At 48.7% G+C, this 22863-nt stretch overlaps 1 protein-coding gene and 1 long non-coding RNA gene across 10 annotated transcripts in view; one reads left to right on the top strand and one right to left on the bottom strand.

Annotated features, from left to right (window-relative positions):
* LOC132368138 (uncharacterized) overlaps positions 1-10287 on the top strand; it is an 85415-nt gene extending 75128 nt beyond the window's left edge. Inside the window, exons 4-8 of one of the 2 annotated variants that reach the window (XR_009503919.1) lie at positions 480-605; positions 1871-1986; positions 2110-3218; positions 5901-6138; positions 7024-10287. This is a non-coding gene — a long non-coding RNA (uncharacterized LOC132368138). Of the gene's footprint in view, positions 1-479; positions 606-1870; positions 1987-2109; positions 3219-5900; positions 6139-6720 lie in introns of both variants that reach the window. The other variant, XR_009503918.1, reaches the window with a different exon arrangement.
* The window catches only part of PALLD (palladin, cytoskeletal associated protein), a 376343-nt gene that overhangs the window by 8635 nt on the left and 344845 nt on the right, over positions 1-22863 (bottom strand). For 6 of the 8 annotated variants that reach the window (XM_059926713.1, XM_059926714.1, XM_059926718.1 and 3 more), the window contains 7 exons: positions 20155-20290; positions 17220-17318; positions 16387-16437; positions 15024-15245; positions 11367-11516; positions 2940-3034; positions 962-1094 (listed from right to left, as the gene is read on the bottom strand). In XM_059926713.1, coding sequence (XP_059782696.1) covers positions 962-1094; positions 2940-3034; positions 11367-11516; positions 15024-15245; positions 16387-16437; positions 17220-17318; positions 20155-20290 — 886 coding nt within the window. The remainder of the gene's footprint in view (positions 1-961; positions 1095-2939; positions 3035-11366; positions 11517-15023; positions 15246-16386; positions 16438-17219; positions 17319-20154; positions 20291-22863) is intronic. The other 2 variants (XM_059926715.1, XM_059926721.1) reach the window with 1 other exon arrangement.

Genomic DNA, 22863 nt, shown 5'->3' with positions numbered 1-22863 from the left:
AACTACTGAGCCCACGTGCCACAACTACTGAGCCCGCATGCCTAGGGCCTGTGCTCCAAAACGAGAAGCCACCGCAATGAGAAGCCCACGCACAGCAACGAAACCCAATGCAGCCAAAAAATAAATACATTTATATTAAAAAATTATGCTGGAAAGTATTTTATACATCTTTATACATTTTTATACATTTCAACAAGCTTTTTATACATTTCTACAAGCTCAGAGTTAACCTTCTAAGTGCCTTACATCCTGTGTTCTGCAATTGCACAGACAACCAGCAGAGAGAGCCCAAATTATTTTTTTAAAAGCTTATTCATATTTCAGAGCTAAAATTTAAATTTAAGGTCAATAAATAATGGGGCAAAAACACAAAACAATCAAAAAATTTCAGACTAGTGGTTCCTACACATTTTTGGCCTCGAGGTCCTCTGGGAAGCTGATGGCAGGTGTACCACATACAACCTCCTGTGTAATTTCAGGCCCACACACCCGATGAGACCTGCTCACCCCAGGACCTGATTAAGAAGCCCTATCATAAAGCGACGGAATGAAGATGCTGCTCAGATGTCTCTCAGAAACAGGAAATGGGAGGCCTGAGAGAGTAGGTGTGTGGATACAAAATCTGTATGAAAACAGAGTGAATATAAGTAAGATCAGGACAGAGGACACATCCAACACAGTCATTACTTCAACAAAAACGGCGACTTTGAGGGACAAAACCTCCCAGTTCACTGTCTGGAGTATGGTATACAGGGTTCTAGGTAAAGGACATATTCAACAAAAACTTCTTAAAAGTCAAGGAAAAGAATGATTTGAAATGTATATAAATATTTAGTATGTTCCATTTTCTCTCCTCTTCTGCTAGAAAACATTTTAAAGATGTATACTTTACATACTTTCCCCAAAAGGAACTAGAGGGAAGCGGTATTGCAGGGAGAAGGGAGGCACCCACGCCCCTCACCTTGCAGTCCATCCTGCAGAGCCTGCCCTCCTGGACCGTCAGGTCCCCGGGAGCCTGCAGGAAGTGCGGTCGGAAGAATCGCTCCTGAATCGGTTCACCTTCGTCGGCACTGTCCCTGGATCTCGAACGAGACCTTCGAACGAGAGAGAAAACCAACAGATGGAAAGAAAGATGGGGGAGGGGAGGGAGAACGCCACAAAAGATAGACAATATAGATAAATAGACAAATGGAAAGAAAGATGGGGGTAGAGAGAGACGGAGGGAGAATGACACATAGATAAATACAGACAGATGGAAAGAAAGGGGGGAGGAGGGAGAACGACACACAGATGATAGGTAATATAGATAAATAGTATTGTCAGGTTCTTAGTCATCTCTTCTCTATAATATATGGGGTGATAATACAATTTCCTTACCTGCTTACCTAGCTCCTAATCCCAGGGTTTATACCATAAAAAAAGTCAGTAAAACAAAATCTTGTTTCATTTGGAAGTTTATTATACATTTAATAACCTGCTAATTGCAGACTTCAAATAATCTGCTGTCCTAACCCTTACAGCTAGCATAAATCGTGAAAGGGGAAAATGGGGAACTAACAGTAGCCTATTTTTTCCTAAATAAATATTTTTAAAGCTGTATGAGAAGCGGCAGCTGTTGCTTATTTATTGCCAAATATTTTTCAACAGAAATTAGTACAGCTTTCCACTGTGACTGTAAATTTGCAGGAAATTAAAAGTTCTTATTATTTAAAAAGAATGAATATCTTCTAATAAAAATTTCTTTTCATATTAACCAGGAAAACACATCACATTTTAGGCAGGTTTTCTTCTGTAACCATTAACCATGTGCCTAAAGCAGTATTTGTTTTTCTTTTTTTTGCTTTAACATAAAACTGTGCAAATCTCCCAGATTTTGTGCATCCTTCTTGCTTTGGAGTATGCTGCCAGAGCCGCCTTTAAGAGCAACATGCAGGGAAGACTTAGGAGTGAGGTGCTGAAACTAACCCTGCCGGTGATCATTGGAAGGTAAGTTAAGAAACACTTCAGTAGCAAAAGTAGGAGCAAAGCAAATGAAAAATTAGCATAATACGCTAGTAATCACCAGCCTTCACCCATCAGGTCTCACTTATGAGCACAATGCCCTTCCAGGAGACAGTGGCCCACGAACGGCTGACGTGCACGGAAGGCCCCGAGTAAAGCCGGAGAGAATGGACCCGCTACAGCTGTGCTGTGCGCAGGGATGCGGGGGCAGGTGATGCTGGGAGCAAGTCCCGCCCCGGGAGGCCGGCATCAAACCTGCGAGCGCTGAGGCCGGAGCTGCCGCCCAAACGCCAGCACGAGCCCGCGCGGGGCGTGCACCCGCCCGCTGCTGCTTGCCGCGTCCTGCTCCCCCGGTGGCCTCACTGGCCTGTCCTCCCCTGCGCCCCTGGCCCTCCAGGACCCCCTGAGCAAGGCCCGGGGACCGGCCGGCCCCACCACCGGCCCCTTCTGTGGCCACGTGTGTCACTGAGAACCGCAGCCCCGCTGCCCGTCCTCACGTGCACTCGCCCGGGGCCACGGGGCAGCGGAAGCGCCCAAGGTACAGCAAGTCTGAGCTACGAGGCTAGGGTCTGAGACGAGCTTGTGACCTAAGCGACCGGAGGAGGGACCTTCGCACACGAGCTGATCTTAGGGAACCCAGAGGGCAGCCCGCGTGGTGCTGGTGAGGAAAGCGTGGCTAGAGCCTGGCTGCCACCGACCAGCGTGTCCGAGGTGACGTGGCTGTCGCGCGGGGCGGCTCCCGGCCCCGCCCACACGCGGCACGTGTCGGCGGGCGCCGGGCCCAGCCGGCACGTCCTCCTCCCCACCCCCGGCTACAGCGGAGCCACACGCCGCCACGCTTCCTGCCGTGTCCCCACCCTGTCCCCGCGGTGCTGGCAGCGCTGGGTTACAGTGACAGTAAAAGAGCAGCAGCGCGCGGGAAGGGACGCGTGCGATACCTTCTGCCGTGAGGCTGGCCGGCGGGCGAGCGGGGGCTGCGGCCTCTCTGGTTCACGGCCTGCACCATCAGCCGTCCCGTGCAGCTGACGCGGCCCTGCGGGGACAGAGGGGACCGACGGTTAGCGGCCGGCGCCCCCGCACCGCCACCGCCACCATCACCACCGCCCTGGTCTCCACAGGATGCTCTTCCCAGCAGACCGACGTGCCGCACCAGCGCGACCCCAGCCTGTCTCTGAAACACGCCCCCCGGGACGTCTTGTGATGATGCCACTTTCAAGGTCAGATACCTACTGCTGGAAGCTAACTCTGAAATCAAACCAGACCATTTCAGTTTTCTTTTTAGTTACATATTCATTAAATGTTAGTGGTATCCCTTCCCAAAACCGCACATTGAAAGAGCTGCCGGCATGAAAAAATAAGCTTTACGTAACAAGCATGCCCGGGGCGACAAGGAGCATAATGGCCGTGGGACACCTTGTCCCCACAAAATGAGAATATTTGAGATTTAAAAACCAGAGCAGTTAATGCCTGAACCCATGAGGGTCACATGATACGGGCCTATCTAATGAAAAGCTGTATTTTATAATCTTTTAAAAATATTTTTTATTTGAAGTATAAAGTCTATAGCCCCCCCCCCCCACCCTGAACACACCTGATCTTGCCTGAAGTATATAGTTCACTTAATATTATATTAGTTTCAGGTGTAAAACATAGTCAATAGTTTTATAGATTATACCCCATATAAAGTTATGGTAACATATGGCTACACGCGCTGTCTTCTCTCTCAAATTGTCAACTGGAAATCGGGTAAGTGCTGTCTCGGGACACACAGCCATACTTAAGAGCGGCCGGGTGACAGGAATAAATGGCCCTGTCACTTTGCCTTCTGGTTTAGACTCATCTCTCCCTACGTCCAGCAGAGCAGCAGATGATCTCCTCCTCCGCTCGCTCCTCTCAGGGCCCCGGAGGACGAGCGGAAGGACAGCTAAACCCTGACGGTGGCCGAGAGGGAGTACGCAGGGTGGGAACATGGGAAGCAGACCGATGTTGCACACTTACCCTTGGTGAGTTCCACAGCTCCAGGCTGAAGGGCGCGCTTAAGTCAAAAGAGAGTTGACCCCTGACCCCCACTGTCAGTGCAAGTGGCCAGACAGGTGACCAGAGCAGAGGGGTTCTGTGGGTCCTGAACCGCCTTCTGAGCGCCCCCTCGAGAGGATGCTGGTGGGGACACGGAGGGGGACCCCACAGCAGGATGCAGGGAGGGGCCCTCGGGGTCTCCCCAAAGCCTGGGCCTCTTCAGGCCATAGTCACCAGGGAAGGCAAAGACACAGTACCGGTGCAGACGGGAGGGTTAGGAAGGACCCAGGCGCTGTCGTAAACACACAAACTCAAGCGGTCTTGTACCGCGGGACACGCACCTTCCTCCACTGAGGCCACAAACGCTGCCTTTCCCGGAAATTTCCAAGTATAATGAAGTATAACTTTATGACGGGAGTTATTTCCAACTTAGATCAACTGTATCTGAAGTTCAGGCCACACGATATGAATTCTCTCATGCTGATCTTACAAACACTTGGGGATTCCCTAAAGTAGCTTGAAATCTGTACATCAATTCCATCGAACCCCTCCCGGTCTGTACTTGCTACAGAAAATCTAGATATAACTTGCTTAGAAGAGCCCGTTATAAATTACACAACTGATGTTATCATCAGGGCCGGGACATACACGACCCATGATTCTTTTTGGAGCTTGAGGACAAGGAATTGCATGTTTTGTTTCACACAAATAGCTTCCATTGTACTGATGATACGGTTTCCTTACTATCTGCTTTGCTGCTTCAGCAAATAATTTTAATTTGGAGAGATTAAAATAGAGTTACGTAATTTGGGTGGATTCTTCCTTGTGGTATAAAACCCAGAGGATCCACCAAGACAGTTAATATTAACTAATGATTTATGTAGTTAGATAAAGATAAAAGTTAAATTCAACCTTTAACCTTGAATTTGGGGAAGCAGATAATGGTGCTAAAAAAAAAAAATTCCTCTAACCTGGATTTGAGTTTTGACTTTTTTCCTAAAGCTTTGGGCAAATCCTAAATTTGTTCAAGCCTACACTTGTTCTTTTGTAAAAGCTGGGGCGCTGTACCTCACAAGGGTGCTGCGAAGATTCAGTGATATAATCCATGATGATCCTGTTACAAATCCTAAATTTGTTCAAGCCTACACTTCTTCTTTTGTAAAGGCTGGGGCGCTGTACCTCACAAGGGTGCTGCAGAGATTAAATGATATAATCCATGATGATCCTGTCAATAGTGAACGTACTTGACGTCATCGTCACCGCTAACTCCGCCACCGCTGCTGGTACTGTGTTTCTCTGGGTCTGTGACATCAGGTGTGCACACTAAGGTGATTTTTAGGGGCCCAGCAGCTTGGCTGACTCCAGTGAAATTTTCCAAGCAGATGTATGTTGCTCGCGGTACGCTCTTACCTTGTTTGGTTCCTTCAGAGGCCTCTTTTAACCAGTGCCCCCCGGCCCCTCAGGGCTCTCAGTGCTGGGATGAGCCCCAGACGCCTGCCCTTGGCTCCTTTGCCCTGGGTTTGTAACCAGCTCTGTCCCTTACAGTGGAAAAAGACGAGGCAGGCGACATACTCCTAGGTGAGGGTCCTCATCTGTGGAACAGGACCCTCCTGGTCATCCTGCAGGGAGGGGCTCTTACGATGATTCAGTGAGTTAACAGGGGTCAAGTACTTGGTGGTGTGTCTGGCACATCCTAAACGCTCAAAATGTTAAATTTTTACAGCACTGGATACAGATGTAACTATAATAACCACCAGATGGATAGGAACTGTTTTGTTCAACACCATTTTTTTCATATGACTGGAGTTTCCTTCCTTCCCTCCTTCCACCCACTCTCCCTTCCTTCTTTCCTTTTCCTTTCTCTCTCTTTTTTTTGGTTTTAGGACGCAAATTTACTCCAGAGGAAAAGCCAAGTACTCCAAGCGTAGGAGGGAGACTGTGAGGAGAGCAGACCAACCTTTCCACCTCACGCTGGTGCCTGCAGGGCGCCACGCACACAGGCACATCCCAGGTGTCTGACGGCTGCGTCCGAGGCCCAGGAGGAAAGGGGTCCTGCCCAACCCTAAGCACTGTCTGTGCCTGGGATACACTTCGTCTCCTTTCCCCGCTCCCACACACACGGTGAGAACAGGTTGGCATGCTGCTCTGTAAAGAGTGCACGTTTCTACCACGCTTTCAAGATTTTTACTGCGATTGCTTAGAACCCTACATATACTGCCCCAGAATCTTCCTTAACTTCCCAAACTTAAGAAAACGGCATATGTTGTCATTTATCACCTTGTTATTCCCACACCATCCTCCACTTTGGAACAGAAAGGGGAAAGGGCCTGGAATTCAAGAGGCAGAACTGTGAGTTTGATAATATACTGATACTGGCAAAATATATTACTAATAACAAGAGAACAGGACTACTTAGAAAGCAACCAAAGTAGCGAGTGGTATAATTTTGACATTTTCAGTCCAGAACTCAGGGAAGCATTTTTGAAAAGATGCCTCCAATGTGCACGCTAGAAAGTTCAGATTTTTAAGTCTGAATGTTTTCTGAGGAAGATCATCCAAAATGAGCATTCAGTGATTTTAATCCTACAGATGTGCCAATTAACCTAGTAAAACTGCCATCATTCCAGGCTCAGGGGCACATAAACGCTGTCTGTTCGCTTTTAACTGTCTCGTTTCTTTTTGCTTTATCATTAACACGTGAAGGAATAACGGAAGTGAATGTTTGAAGGGAAGCTTGGAAGGTGCCAGAAAACCTTATAACGTTGAAACACACACAACCAACAAACCAGCCTTTTAAATTTAACTCAGCTGCTCACTGCTTTTCCATTCCAGACTAGTCCTCAGTGTTTAAAGCTATAGCGCGAATCACGCGTTTGAATTCTTAAGGTGGTTCTCTGTTAACCATCCAGCTAGTAACGCGTTATCTGAGGCCTCCTGCAAGGCCAGTGATTTATGTGCTACGGACAAAACATCTGCATTGCCCGGTTTATGAACTCTAACCTGCAGCCCACAGGTCTCGGGAAAGCCTGCCGCTTGCACACACAATGCAACTGGAGGACGCAGCAAACGGTGCACAACAGCCATTCCAAACCGGAGAGCAGGACAGGGGAACCTAGCAACGCAGCAAAACAAAGTCAAACATCTGTGTTTCGATTCCGCCGTGTCTTCAAGATGGGGTTAGAGTCGGCCATAAGCGGAGCCGGCGGTCCTCGGTTCGGCACCCGCCTGCGGTAACGCGGCACAGTCCCTCAGGGTCCCACTCAACCGTGCGACTGTCTCCCGGGAGCTGCCGGGCTGAGGACGCTCCGCGGCCAGCGCCCGCCCAGAGCTGCGTTCTGCCCCAGGTGGAGACTGCACGCCATCAACAACGTCTGACGTGCTTCTTACTCCCTGAAGGCTGACCCGGGTGGAAAATCATTCTATAACATAATCTGCTGACCGCATTGTCCTCTTTCCTTGCTTCTCACCCTTTCTGTTGGCTGCTCTCGGGGATTATCTTCCGCTGCTCTGGAGAGCTCGGCCGTCTGTGTTTGTTTCATTACCGAACTCATCTTTCCATCAGCCTTTGCCTCTTTCCCGCGGTCACTTCGCATCGTGGAGGCCACGGTGTACCAGAAAAGAGATGGAGTTGTCTCCCTCCTAAACCCAAATCCTTCCATAACGTGGGAGAAAATGAAGGTACCAAAGGGCGTCAAGGAAGCAGGGAGCCCAGGTCAGCGGACCCCACGTTATGCTTCTGGGACTAACGTATCTTGAAAAACTTAGCTTTTACTCTTGAGATTTTTTTTCAGTGCCTATTTACATCACGCTTCTTTTAAACCGTGTTGTAATTCACAAACTACAGAAGGGCGAAGTCCTTTACTACACCGTAGCAGCTGCTTCTGAAGCGGAGGCTACGGCGTGACGCGTGTCTGTCACCGCGTCCCTACGGCAGCAAGGGGCAGGCCGAGGGACGGCGCGCTGCTCGTCAGGCCCGAGACGCCGCCGTGTTCTCCTCAGTGGGTAGCACGTTCACTCCAGTTTCTCGGTGGTGCCTCACAGGGCCCACATCTGGCAGCTGCGGACACACCTGCTACTGAAGGGCCGGCCGGGGAGGAGGCGTCACCCCTGCGCGGACATCAGCGGGCGCCTCACTCGGAAGCCTGGAGCGGCGACTGCCGAGCGCCACGAACACCGGAAGTCACAACCGTGTCAGGCCGCGGGCCGGCGCCCACGCGCGGGGCACGTCCTCGGAGTCCCCTCGGGAGCCTCGCCTCGGACGCCGGCCTTTCGGTCATTTCGGTGGGAGGGGAGCCGCTTAGTCACGAGAAGGCGCCCGTTCGCGAGGATCCTCGTGGGCCCGACCTCGCGAGCCGGCGGGATTCTGGCAGCGGGAGCTGCTCTGCCACCGGGGCCGCCAGGGCTCTGGGGCGCGCGCCAGCCACGCCGCTGTTTGCCTGACTCACAGCCAGGGCGGGAGAGCCTGCCAGGAGAGCCGGGCGTCCGGTGACCTGCGGGAGGCGGCCACTCCCCATCTCTCTGTCTCGTCCCCGCCAGGTAAAGGGCGAAGACCCAGACCGGGCGGGCCCCGGGGGGCGCGGCAGCGGAGCGCACGACCCGGCACGAGGGCGGCTGCCCGCCAGCCCGGCTGTGCACGTGGGGCCTGCAGCCGAGCCCTCCTCCCAGGGCCCCGGCCGTGCAGCCGCCACCGAGCGGCCCCGCCGGGCACGCCTCTCCCGGGGTGGAGGCCGGGAGGCCCTGCGCCGGCGCCGGCGCCGTGCTGGGGAGAGGCCAGCCCGCACTGACTTCTGGACTCGTGGCGCTGAGGGAGGGACACGCCGGGCTCCAGGGCTCCTGCCAGCTCAGCGTGCTGCTCCGAGAAGGGGGCCAGCGTCCTCGAGCTTCAACAGCGGCAGTGACCTGCGCTGACGAGGCACGTCACGTGCCAGGTAAACCGAGCGCTTTACAGGCATCGTTTAGATTCGTGTTATCTTTCTCGCTTCACGGACGAGGAAGCGGGCGCAGAGGTTCAGGACCTGCTAAAGGCCACGCAGCCAGGACCCAACTCAGACCTGCCCGGTGCCGGGGGCTCGCTCTTACCCCCGGCTCTTCCGAACTGTCCCCACTGTCTCCACCCCTGGTCTTCGTCGTGTCACTTCCGTCTTCTGACTCTGCCCCTCCTCCTTCCCCGTGTTGACACGGGCATCTTCAGCCCTCCTTCCCCTGGCTGGTCAGGGGTTTAGTAAACACGCAGAGACCGCCACCCTGGAGCCCAGCGGCCTGCCCGCTGCCACTTGCCTGGTCCTTCCCGTTCGAACTTTCCCACGTGGAACGATACGTCACCTGAAGGAGACTAGAAGCAGACTCAAAACTGCAGTCTGACATTTACCTTTTCTTCTATAACATTGCTCACTCCAGTAACAACAGTTCAAAACATTCACTAGGACAAACGCCTTGAAGTGGACAGCGGGACCCCAGGAATGGTGAGTACATAAGGAGCACAGTGAATTCCAGCTCCATAAGCCACCCTAGCCTTCCTAGGGCACGAGAGAAGTAAAGGACCCAGAGTGAAGAAAAATTCTGCATTTTGCTGAGCACTCCACTTTTTTAAGAGGCAGAAAACTGAAAATCGAAATTGGTTAATAGAGTTGTAGTAGTAACATCAAAGATCAAAGATCACAGACCACCATAACAAATGTAATAATAATGAAAAAGTGTGAAATATAACAAGAATTACCAAAGGTAACACAGACATGTAAAGTGAGCAAATGCTATTAGAGAAACAGCAGTGATAGACTTACTCAACACAGGGTTGCCACAAAACTTCAATGTGTAAAATACGCAATATCTACAAAGTGCAATAAAGATGCAATTTAAAAAAAAAGTAGTCAAGGAAACATACTAAAAATATAATTATAAAAAGAGAGTTCCACTTTCGTTCCCTCAAATACGAACAACATGAACACAAATAAGCGTTAAAATGGAACTTATTAGTAAAGGTTGTGATTTTGACTATTTTTCAAAGGGATGGTCATGTGTTCACTGATTGAAAAGTTAGAACCTCAAGAAGGCGCATTAACTTGGAAACTGTTTCTTGTCAATGGAGAGTCAGCTGTCCTGGATCACAGCCTGATTTGTGGGCAATTTCAGTTTCACTCTTATTACTGTCATTGCAGAAATGTATCTTTACATGACAATGTAACCTCAGGACAGGATAACACTGTACAAACTTTCAGAAGTCTGTAAGCTTTGCTAAAATTATTTGTATCATTTTCTAACAAACACTTAATATTTCCTTCAAAAGAAATAATGAAATAGGGAATGATATAAATAGATCAGAGATTTTTTAAAAAGATAACTTCTGGGCAATCTATCTTCATCAGTTATATAATAAAACTGTTAACTTTAGCTTTTTTTTTTTTAAAACAAAGAGTGTTTTTTACCAAAATGGGAAAAGAATTTTAAAAAGAATATATATATGTGTAACTGAATCACTTTGCTGTACAACTGAAACAACATTGTAAATCAACTATAGTCTAATATAAAATAAAAATTTTTTTAAGAAGTGTGTTATTTACATGATTTCTACAGACTTCATAAAATACCCAGTCAGATGTTGAGCTTGTAAGGCACAAAATCACTTCTTACACGTTTCTGTGTACCCAGTATAGCACCTAAAATATACAAGATATTCAATAAAAAAGAATGTGCAGGCTTGAATTGGGAACATGGTACCCAGTAGCTGTCTGTTAAATTCTAAGCAGTCAACTGATTTTTTGACCCTAAATTTAAGGGCAACTACAAAACATCTGGATGTAAACAAACAAACAAAAATCCTGAATGCTATATGTATGTTCTATCGAAATTGTAATTTGTCCACACACATTACTTAAATTCCACTGAATTAGGTGTGCATGTATTTCTTCTAAATATTTTATTTTCTGAGTTTTTCTACCACAGCTTATCCATACCCCTCACTCTCCTTTCTCCTGAGAACATAGCCCTACCTGAAATCACATGGTTTATGCATCTGTTTACTGGCTTATCTTCTGTCTTGGGACCTTTTCCCTGAAGCACTGCAGCCCCATCACCCACATGACAGGTGTACGTAGCCGGCTCTCAGTAATATTTATGGAAAGAATGCACTTCTGCACCGGAATTATTCATGTAGACAAACATCTCACGGAACAGAGAAATACTGAGAAAGTATGTTTCTATCCTGGGAAACCAGGAGAATTGGGAAATTCCTGGAGAACTGGGAAAACAGTTTCAAGTCAAAGAGGCAGGACTCCCCCGTTAGCCACGCAGCTCCTGTGCCCGGGAAACCCCAGCGCCCTGAGCACAGGCCCGAGGCCACCGCGCATCCCCACCTGAAGGTTCGAAGCCATGATCGTGTAATTCCCGTCATCGTCCAGGGTGGAGGCCGCGGTATGCAGAGAGCAGGTCCCGTCAGGGTCGCTCCGGATGCTGTAGTGATCGTTCTTGGGAGAGATCTGCTTCCCATCTTTAAACCAGTAGGTCTGAGGGGGAAGGCAGAGATGAAGGTGAGGCCCTGTGAGCGGAGGGGCACGGGCCGCCCTGAGCTCCCGAGTTACAGCGCGAGGCAGGACGTCGGGGCAGGACCTTGACTTCTGAGTGAAAAGGGTAGGTGGCAAGCAAGTTGAATTCTATTTCAGTTTTAGAAATTACATAGCCTCTTTTTATTTTTAAGAAGACATATATAAGCAGGCATTTACATTCATCCACTATTTATACGGAGGACGGTGATGATTTCTGAGCTGGCATCCCAGTTTTCTTTTTGCTTCTATTTTCAAGTGTCCCGAATGAAAATGTGTTACTTGTAAAGGTAAAAAGGTTACTGTAGACAACAAAACCAGAACCTAAACCCCAGTCATTCCTCGGAATCAGGTCAAACAGAACAGGGTGTGAGGAGGGGGGGGTGGTGGGGGAACCCTATCACTTTAATTCCCAGCCGAGGGGCACAGGACGGAAGGTTACAGTTTGTCAGCTCCACTACATTAAAAAAAACACAGTAGTATTGAAATGTATAATAACTTTCAAATAATATTTTAACTTGGGGTGATAGAAAATTAAATGTGAAAAATCAAGTAAAAATCTTGACTAAATAAAAAAATTCTAAATGGTCAAACGAGCTCTTCTGCAGGTCCTCCTTCCCTCCCTCACCTTTAAGCAAGATCCTGGGTCCGTGGGTCTCTCATGGTTTGTTTATTATTTCTGACTTGATCATGAACTGCACGGCTGAAGACGGGCCAGTTTGGGTCACGGAGCCGGCAGCCCTAACACGGCCGGGATGCGGCACTTGCCACCGGGAGGGAAATACATCCGCCCTTTTCAAGCCGTAGCAGGTTCTTGGTGGTCACTTTTGCTCCTTGCAACCAAAAGCATTCCTAACTGATTCCCAACAGAAGAAACTTAGTTCAGAGCCTGCAGTTTTAAAATGAAATTCTTCCTGCATGTAACTCAACATGTCAGTTGAGACCACAGCTGGCCTTCCAATTCCACTCCCTGTCAAGGCCTCTGAATCTGAAAAATCTTTCTTACAACTTCCATGTCAAAGATAGGAAAAGGCTAAAAAGAGATGGCAGGAAATAAGTGCAAGAACAATCAGGATCTGACCACTGTAGCTTTTCCTACCGTTAGTTTTCAATTAGTTCCACGTTTATAGGAACTGTATTATTAATCTCCAGAACCTAAAAGTTCACCATCAAATAGACTAATAACTTTCAGTTCTAAAAGTTAAGTTACATAAGGCGTGATACTTCGTAATTATCATGCTCTTAGTGGTTGGATTATTTCCGATGGAACAAAGAAGCTGTGATTAGTACATAATTTCTCCCTTTTGCATTCTTGCCGCTATGCCAGTTCTTTAGAATTATTTCTCTCCTTTAATCATATTTTTCACCTCTATTGTACTTGGAATACAACTTTCAAATGAGATTAAGAGACAGTTCCAAAACTTTACCAAGACTGCTGAGAGACAGGGCAGGAAGGGTACAAGACATGAAAACAGGGTGAACTAGAAATTCTCTTCCATCTTCTCATATCTCAATGGAACAAGCATGTCAAGGGCAGAATAAAAAAATTAAAGAAAAAACCATAAGCTAAAAAAATGTATATTTTTAAACACGATGAGTATTCCATACTCCAACAATCCTAATATAATTTCTAGAACATGTGCAGGAGAAACAGGTTTCAATAAACCAGGGAGGGAAGAAAAAGAATGGCAGCCAGGAAAACAAAAGAACATCTAACAGGAAAAAGTTCTGGAAAATCAACCTCTTAACGGCTGTGAAACATTCAAGGTTGTAGGAGAACAAGACAGTCACGTTAAAACAAAAGCCCGCCACTCGAGCGAACATAATGTTCTTTAAGAACAGGATTCAGTGATCTTAGAACCCGATCAGTAATCTTGCCTTGAGTAAGGTTTAAAAAGAACGTGGGCTTCTTTTTGTGACTATTTTGGAAGTTCATGATATAATTATGAGTTCCACTCATAAGCTGCATGTTTATTTTTAATACATGCATTTGATATCATGTTTGTGAACACACACCAGTGATCCACTTATGTCAAGATAATACAGAAGTGTTCTCTAACAACAGTTGATTTGTGAAGTCTCATTAGGAGGTGGCGAAGGCTCTGAAAATTTAAAGCGAATTATTTTGGTCTATCTTTTTCTGACTGTGGGGCTGGGATTCGGCTTTAGGGAAAGAGTATGGTGGTAAAACTCTCCTTATTGTGAAAACAGAACAATGGATGGAGCCACAGAGCACGAGCTCCTCAAAGTTTCAGGTGTGGTCACGGCCCTGCCCCTTCTCCCGTCTCACTCATTCTCATTCCGGCTCTTTTACACCAGCCCCTGTTAAAATGTTAATTTCAGGGGGGTATAGGTTTTCATTTTTGTATGCTTATTTTACATGTGCCTGGTCTCTGGTCCTGTTCTTTCACTGAAGTGTCTATTCCTTTTAGAATTGTTTCCATCACTTTAAACACAGCAATTTCAGAGGAGTCCCCTCAAGACAGCTCAATCCTGTGTAGCACCTTGGCTTCTGTTCTCCCGTTTCTTTTGCTGTGGACTGTTTGCTCGCACGGTCTGTGAGTTTTTCTTGTGAACTCACTTCTTCCCCCTCCTGCCCTGTAGATGTCTGACATGCCCCAGCGTGGAAGTCTTCTGTGGGGCAATTTTTACTTGCTTCTGCCAGAAACCTTAGGATTATAATCATCCTGGACTAAATTTCATATTAATTTCTCAGCTTTGGGCTCTGTATCCTGTGAGAGTGGGAATCTGGAGTTTCAGTTTCTCATGGGTGCCTCTTTTATTCTCTTCTCTCAAGTTCTAGGGAAAAGTGTCGTCCTGTTTGCCACTTTGCTGGGCCAGTGAGCAGTGATTCTAGTCTCTTCTTAAAGAGAGGGCCACCCTCCCTCCTTCCGGCATCCCCACGTGCTTGCAGGAACAGGGCTCCGGCCAGGCCAGCCTCATCCTCGTACCAGAAGCTTCTCGGAGGACCCTTTCTCACAGTATTCCTGCTCCCGCCGCCTCTGTAAACACAGGAGGCTTTGGTTTTATAGACTAAAGATCTGACGTTTCCATCATCTGTGGTAGCTTTATTCCTCTGTCTGGTACAGAGCACGGGTGGATTCAAGTTCAAGCCTGGCCACTCACAGCTTTCTGACCTTGGGGAAGTTCATTGCCCTCCCTGAGCTCAGCCTAGTCGTCTGCAATTTGGGTGTAACAATGATAACATCATATGAGTAAACGATGTGGCTTATGAAAAGCTCCGTGTCCGTTATTCTACTATTCTATTCTGTCCTGTCCCGTTCTGTTCTTCTACCCTCGCTGGTTTCCAGGGCCTCCTGAGGACGGCCCTGAACTCAAGCGTTTCACATCACGGGTGCTGAGAAGCTTAGTCTGCACCTCTGCCTCCTAACGCTGTCATGGTGTGTGGCGTGCTGGAAGCAAACTCATCCTCAGGGAACGTAACTCTTAAGCAGCCCTGTTGCAGCTCACCTTCGGCTTTGGATTCCCGGTCACTCTGCATGTGAAGGTCACGGGCATCCCCTCAAAGATCTTGAAATGCTTCAGCTTCATCTCGAAGAATGGGGCCACTCCACTCTCCACAGACGTGTCCCCACAGGGAACCTCTTCCCCGGACTCCTCCACGGGGGACCTTTCCAGCCTGTACTCGATCTCACTGATGAGCCTCTGCTCGCAGCTGGAGACTCTGTACTCCTAAACCAGAGAGAAGGGCACGTCACCGACCTCGGTCCACGTGGTGCGAAGCCCCCCGGGCCCCACGTCTTATCCCCTCTCCAGTGAGGCGCCCAGAAGACAGTGATGTTTCTACCACAGAGCTAAAAAAGGAGCCTGTGCCCAACTCCATTCCATATAAAACAGAGAACATCTGGAAGTAAGTATGTATGATATTTCAAACTGTCCTCAAGTCCTATCATCCAAAACAAAACCAAACCAGCTACGAAGATGAATTTCCTTCTCTCTTCTCTTGGGGTGGGGAGAAGAAAGAAAAAGGCAACAGTCATTCCTGAATCATTCATAAAAAGTAACATGATGGCACACTGACTCCTCTGTCGGGCGGGGCACTTCCCCGGAAGGGCAGCCGCACAGGCGGCGAGCAGCTGCCGGATCACTCGGCCTCTGAGCGGACGAGTGATGGAGAAATGGCCCCACAATCCCCCCTCCTAACAACCTCGCCACGCAGCCTCGGGCTCTCCCTCAGCTCTGCCGCTCTGAGCGACCATCCTCCACCCGAGGCCTGACGGGCCAGTCAAATGTTTGGTTAAAAGAACAGGAGCAAAGCAAAGCCCCCGTCAGCGTCCTCTGGCGGTGAAGGGGGACCCTGCAGATCTCTTGCTGACAAAGTACAGTAAAGACAAGGCAGCCCATTATGAGATATTCTCTATTTAATATTAAATGAAAGATTGTTTTAACGAGGTTTTTCCCTTTAGGTACTCAACCTTTAAAAAACAGTCTGTTGCCTTGAAGGAAGAAATTCAACAGTATGAATAAAACTGCAAAAAATACACAAGTTGTTTTGTCTAAACAGTATCAAATCAGTCAGTTTAAGAACTAGCTCTTTTCCCCCCTAGAAAGGTTGAACAAATGAGAAACTTTTCACAATTTAAAATTCAGAGTATCCACAAAGGACAGAATCAAATTCAAGTTTGTAAATAAATGACACGACAAATCACACCGCAGTAATTCTGTCCATCTGATATTAAATGAAAATAGACACTGGTCAGAGTATTTATAATTAACGTATGGCAGTTAACTATAGATACACAGGTAAACGAGGAAGAATAGAAGAAACAGATACAGGGAAAGACTGGGAAGAAAAGAAAGGTGAAAGCGTGACCTTTTGACCATCCAGAGGACTCCCTACAGAAGCATGAGGAGACCCAGGGTCCTGTAATGGTAGAAAGAAAGAAGTGAAGCCCAGTAATAGAAGCAGCAAGAATCGAACAAGATTTCTAGCTTCAAGTGAAACTGTGGTGGTAGCAATATTTAACACACAGAAACTTTCAGATTTTGAAGGCTGATCTATTTCTTAAGAGATAATGAGAAAGAGTTTACTTGATCCTTTAAACTTGTGTTAAAAAGCTTTCTTTTATCTCAGAGCTACATCTGGAGACTCCAAACAGAAGCAGTGGAGATTATAAAACAGTTTATTTACATCAAATCCAAGAAGTGACTTATTTTGGGGTGTTATCAGAGGAACAAACTGTTAGCATTTTAGGTTCTCTGCTGATCAGTGCTTTATAACTACATATGTGGAGGAAAACAGAGTCTTTTCTGTACATAGGTATTTTACCTGGACGAGATATTAAGAACATAATTGGAAACAGTCACTAGTGATTTCAGACAATTTCAGTGAACACATGTTCCTCCACACAAACCTATTCCGCATTACAGCCCAGGACAGGAAAACCAGAAAGATACTTGAAAGGAGAGAAACTAATCGATAAGAAAATAAAAAGAACAGGTGTCACCGACTGAAATAAATCCCAGCACTCACTCAGCATAGTATGTGCTCAATAAACGCTGGCTGGGAGGCTGATTTGATGACAATGTTCTTTCCTCTGACCCACCCTCTGCTCTCCACAGAGCTGACCCCAAGCCTGTCCGTAAGGAGGGCGGGGAGAGGGGACAGGGTAATCTGCTTCCCTGGGGAGCAGGAGGAATGGGTACCTGGTCGGCTGCCTCCTCTTCAGGCTCCTGGACGTTGAAGACGGTCGCGCTGTCGGCACCCAGCAGCCGCCGAGCCATCCTTTCCTCGTATGTCAACCTCTAGACAAAGCAAGTCACAGAAATCAGAAAAATCACAATGCTACCACACCTGAAGAAAAAGTTTGAAAAGCAAACGCGTTGGCCGTTCTCTGTAACTGCTCCCTCTCCGCCTTCGGACGCCTGTACGTACAGGAGTCCTCTCCTCCCCTTGTTCAGCCGCTCTCACCTGCCCTTCTGGTCCTGACCCTGGGTTGGGAGGTGGGGTGACCCATCCTGAGAGCCACCAACTGACAGAGCACAGACTGGGCAACAGGGCAGAAGTCACCTAAAAGTACGTGTCATGTATTTACCCCTAACGATAAACAGAGAGAAAAAAGATACTTAAACAGCAAAATGTTCTTTTTACAGGAAATGCTATTTTCATAGCCATCCACAGGCTTCAGAACAGCCTGGTCAGCTCTGAGCCTGATGAGGGAGTCTCAGGCCAGCGGGCAGTGACGGTCCTCCCTGCTTTGACAGCACTTCCCAGAGGCTGGGAATCCGAGGTGAACACAAGCACGTGCAGTAACCCACAAAGGATGACTACACACGCGGACTTAGCAGAGGGGCCGTGAAAGATGCCTGCTGAGCTGATACCCACGACTCACGAGCCTACTTGGGGAGACTGTCTGCAAAGAGGGCGGTGAGGCTTCTGCATCGACCGACCGGCGCTTTGGGCCAAACACAAGAGAAATGTCCACGTTCGTGTTCTGTCTGCTGGGTGGATGGCCGCTCTTGAGCGCCGGCTCTAATATGACCATTGGCCCATCGGGGGCATTTTAAAAACAAGCATTTGATTCAAGATAGAGAGTAACTAGTAAGGCAGAATCCAAGAAAAAAAAAAACCCCAAAAAACCTGCATAAGTTATTTCAGATAAGCTTCCAAACTTGCGTAAAGAAGGGGCCGAGGATGAGATGAGGCAGAGGCAGCGTCTGCTGCATGGAAGGTCTCGTCCAGTAAGCTGCTGTTTGATTTTCTCACGTGTGTTAAAAAATCATGAATTCAGGTTACAGAGAGAGTTTTAAATACCTGCTCTCTTAAAAGCCTTCCCAACGTCTGCAGGGAGGACTACACCAGCATCACAGGGAGGACCGGAGGGATGCCACCCTGTTCCTTTGAAGCAGAAGCACCATTTGACACCCAGGCCTTCACCAGATGCACCTGCTACCACCAGGAACCAAATTCACCTCATCGTTTTGTTCCTAAACTACTACGCCGTGTGGATAGACAAGCTCTAAGAAGCCAGAAATAAGTATGGAATGATGTGCAACATCAGGAAAAAGCTGTTTCAGGGTCTCATTTTCTAAGAAAGGAAACCTTACTTTTCTTGTCTTTTTTAAACTCTCAAATGTGGAAATCTATGGAAAATATTGGAAATGTCATTCACTGCTAAACAAATACCAAAAAAATATATTTATACGCAAGGTATATGATATATATATAATAGAAATACACATAGTATAATGTAAGGGCTTATAGAAGTCTTACTTTTTAACCAAGAGTTAGTCCATAAGGAATACTTAAACAAACAACCAAAAAAAAAAAAAAAAAAAGAAAAAAAAAAAAACCTGGAGAGATGCCTTTACCTGGATTGAAAAAGTTCCCATAAGTATTTGTTTTAATCTATCAAGGGCTCTGGTTGACAGAGCCAGGGCAAACTTCCAGAATATGTACACTTACACGTGCAACCACTTATTTCAGGGAGAATATATTTTCCCTTGGTGAAAATCTTCTCTCCGAAATCACTAACCAACACGAGAACTCATTAGCATTTTAACCTTCCTGAGCTCAGATCAGGATGCCCTAATAATTAAAATCAGCACCCAACACCTTCCTCTAGCCCCCATCTTTCCCATCAAACGTGGTCTGTGCTCACATTTTTATCTATCAATGCTTGATAATTACAATTCCTAGAAAACTTAATTAGTACAGAGACTCTCTCTCCTGAAAAAGGTGTCTGAGGGAGATTTTATACAAAGAGGCCCTTTTCTGCTTCTACTTAAGAGCCGGGCAAATTTCCCCATAATAAAACACAAAAGGCTCCTTTCCCCTCCCTGAGAAATCTCATTTACTAGACTTGCTTTTCCTGTCCCCTTGAAGTACTCTGATGTGATAAGAAAAGGGTCAGTAACCCCAAAAAACAAACAAAAAAGACTGGCAAGGAAACATGAAGTCCACTGGAGGAAACATCTTCTGCCCACACTGTTACCAGAGCTACTGGTGGTGGACTTTACAATTCTGCAGGCTGGACACAGAATTACTATTTTCTCCTTGAGTTGAGCGGTCCTGCCCTGACAGACCAGAACGAGAATGGGAAGCAAGCCTCCTCTTTCAGGTGACAGAATCCGAATCTCCTGACAGTCTAGACTCCAGCCATGGTCTCCTAAGGAAAGATGCTTTTTGTGCAGAAGCAGTGCAGAGCACGGAATCCAAACTCTGCTTCTGAAACTTTAATTCCAATTCACGGCTTCCGGCAGAGACAGGTCACCGGGGGGGCGTGGCTCTCCCCACGCCCAGCCCTCCAGCGGGATTTGCTCCGTTTTCTCTGTAAGGTCGCAGGTCCTCACTGTCCTACGCCGGGCCTCAGCCTCAGTCCTTCCTCCCTCCCTTCCCTCCAACCTGCTGTGACCCCCCAGGAATGGTCCGTGACAGGAGGCAGCAGAAAGCAGCCCTCTCCCCTCTCCCCCTTCCCCGACCCAAGCCTCAACATGCAGAGGAACGTGGGGGCTCGGGGTACCAGGCCAGCGGTGAGGCCGCGTCTCGGGACCTTAAGCTTGGGGGAGGGGGAAGGGCTCGGGAGCAGCTGCAGAGCCCCGCCCACCCCGGCACCCCCCCCACCGCACCCGCGCCCCGTACCGGCTGCCCGTTGTTCAGCAGGTCCTCCTTGAAGCGCAACTTCCGCTCCAGGTCCTGGATGACGGCATCCTTCGAGCCCTGGATCTCCTCGTCCGAGGCGATCCTGGCGGTCCTGCTGGCCTTCTTGGGAAATCCCCTGTGGGCAAGCACAGAGCGCGGTCAGGGTCAGGGTCAGGGCCGGGGCCAGGCACGCACCCCTCGGCCCAGCACCACCCACCCTGAAGGCCACGCCTGTCCCGCTGGGTGTGGGACCAGTGACGCTGACGGGAACCGGTCCCCAGAGAAAGTCCGTACACCCAGGGCGCACCCGCCGGGGTGAGATGAGGGCCAGGGCCGGGGAAGCGGCAACAAATACGGGGCGCTGTTTACACCCAGACCTGGGTTTCCCCCGTGTTAGGTGTGTGACTTTGGTCAGGCTTCCCAACACGTGTCATAAACAGGTGTAACAATACCCGCCACCACACGAGACCATCAGGAGGGTTTCAGGGAGAACAGACTTCGCATCCTTTCCTCATCTCAGCCCTCTGGTCCTCTGCCCAGTCTGTTCGGCGTCAGTGCCCCGCCCGCCCTGAGCAAGCGTGAATCCTGCCCACTCCGCCCTCCTCTTCTGTCCTGGTCTGGTTGGGCTGCAGGGTGCAGGCCTGACTGGGTGGACTGAAGCCATGTGCTGCCTATTTTACTTCTTTCTCCCTCACAGGGCTGTGGGTAAAGATGAGTGAGACACGAACACCGTCCAACAGTGGAAAAGAAGGATGCATGTCACCAAAGCTGAATTTCAAAGACATAATGTCAAGGTTAAAAAGGAGCAAGTTAGAGAAGAGTGCACACAATACACTTTCAGGTGGGACGTGTGAGGAGGCAGGCGGGCGGGGTCACGGAGGGGAGGTGTGAGGAGGCAGGCGGGCGGGGTCACGGAGGGGAGGTGTGAGGAGGCAGGCGGGCATCACAGCGACAAGGGTGAAGAGGCCAGCATCGCCCTTTGCAGAAGGACTAGGCCGGTTACCAAATGGCTCGTGCCTCCACCTCCTCCTCTGTAAAGGTAAAATGTGGGAACTAAAAGCACAGGTCTCACAGGATTATGGGGAAAACCAGGGCCTGCAGGAGGGGCTCTGGGGCAGTGGACAGAGACCACCCTGCAGGGCGGCGGATCATGGAGGGCCTGGCCAAGGGAGGCCGGGGGAGTGAAGCGGACCCCAGGATGCTGAACAGAGCCCCCAGGAGCTTGCCCACACCCCCGCAGACCCACTGGTCAGGGCTCTGCTCGGCCCTGGGCGCCAGGGACACACGTAGAGCAGACTGAAGTCACTACTCCTGCAAAAATCATCTTCTACAGTGGGGATGGCAGAGGGGGCGGGAGGGGAGAGTGCTGCCGGGTGACAGAAGTGGGTCCACGAGGAGCTGGGCCGGGATGACCACGGGGAGGGCAGCCAGAGACAGCCCGGGGGTCAACAGGGCACCGGGCACCGTGGGGATAGGGGTCCAGGCCACGGCGCGCTCTCGCTTCGTTTAATACGGAACCTTTTCTTTTTTTCTGAGAGTACCTCATTTGGACTAATTACTAACGTAATTCAGAAAACACTAAGAAACTGTGTTAAAAACTGAGCACAGAGTAAGGGTGAAGATCTGAGATCAGGGCAGAAACCAAGACGGAGCATTTGGAAAGGGGAGGCACCCGGCAAGAACAGGGGTTACGAGCTTTTGAGGCAAAGTTTTGGCAGCGGAGTGCTATCCTATAAAAGGAATCTGTTGTAAGACGGCTGTGGCCTGCTCCCCAACGTGGCACCAACTTCTGATGAACAAAGAGCAACTCGTCAGGAATAAAAGGAGCATCTGGTGACAAACAGATGCTTTCCCTTCTTTTAAACAAATTTGTTTTTCTTCTTTTGCATGGCCTGCGGGATCTTACTTCCCCGACCAGGGATCAAACTCAGAGCCCTGGAAGTGAGAGTGCCAAGTCCTAAACACTGGACCGCCAGGGAAGTCCTGAGATGCTTTCCCTTCATAATGGTTTGTACAATTAAAAATTAAAACGTCTCTTCAAAGTGAACTGTTACCCAAACCAGAACTCCTCACAAAACCCCGTACTCAGCGCACAGGAACCAGTGGCATCCCCACGCGTCTTATGGGCTGACGGCTCCTGTGCACGCGCTCAGCCCAAGCACGCAGAAGCATCCTGTCCTGTCCACGCCAGCTTCAGTGTGACACCACTGACTGTGTTAAATAACACTCATGTTGTTGGGGGTAAAAACAGCTCAACCGTACACACACGCATGTGGAAAGTAAAACCCTCCAGATTCAAACACGCCAAATCCCAGGAAGTTTTCTTCTTGCTCCTTGACTACTGACTGACCTTGAGAGCAACCCCCCTTGATGGACTGTTCCAGGTCAACACTGTCCGTGCTCAGAGACGCAGCTCAGAGCACATGACTTAGGAGGTCCTGGGCCTCTCTGGCCACCGGAGAATTTTTTAAACGAAGAGCCCCCGTATCTTCTTCTTCCCATACTCAGCAAAATCAAATGGAAACTAAACTTCACACAGTTGCAGAGTGAGCAAAATCAACAACATGCTGTCAGGTAGGAATCCCTCACATCCAAGAGTGTAACACAGAATTAATGTATAAAACAGGGAATTCCCTGGCATCCAGTGGTTAGGACTCCGCGCTTTCACTGCCAAAGAGGCCCAGGTTCAATCCCTGGTCGGGGAACAAA

This window comes from Balaenoptera ricei, chromosome 6 (assembly GCF_028023285.1).
Source record: "Balaenoptera ricei isolate mBalRic1 chromosome 6, mBalRic1.hap2, whole genome shotgun sequence".
Classification (NCBI taxonomy): Eukaryota; Metazoa; Chordata; class Mammalia; order Artiodactyla; family Balaenopteridae; genus Balaenoptera; species Balaenoptera ricei.
The sequence above is the reverse complement of the archived record's forward strand: the minus strand, read 5'-3'. Positions and strand labels throughout refer to the sequence as shown.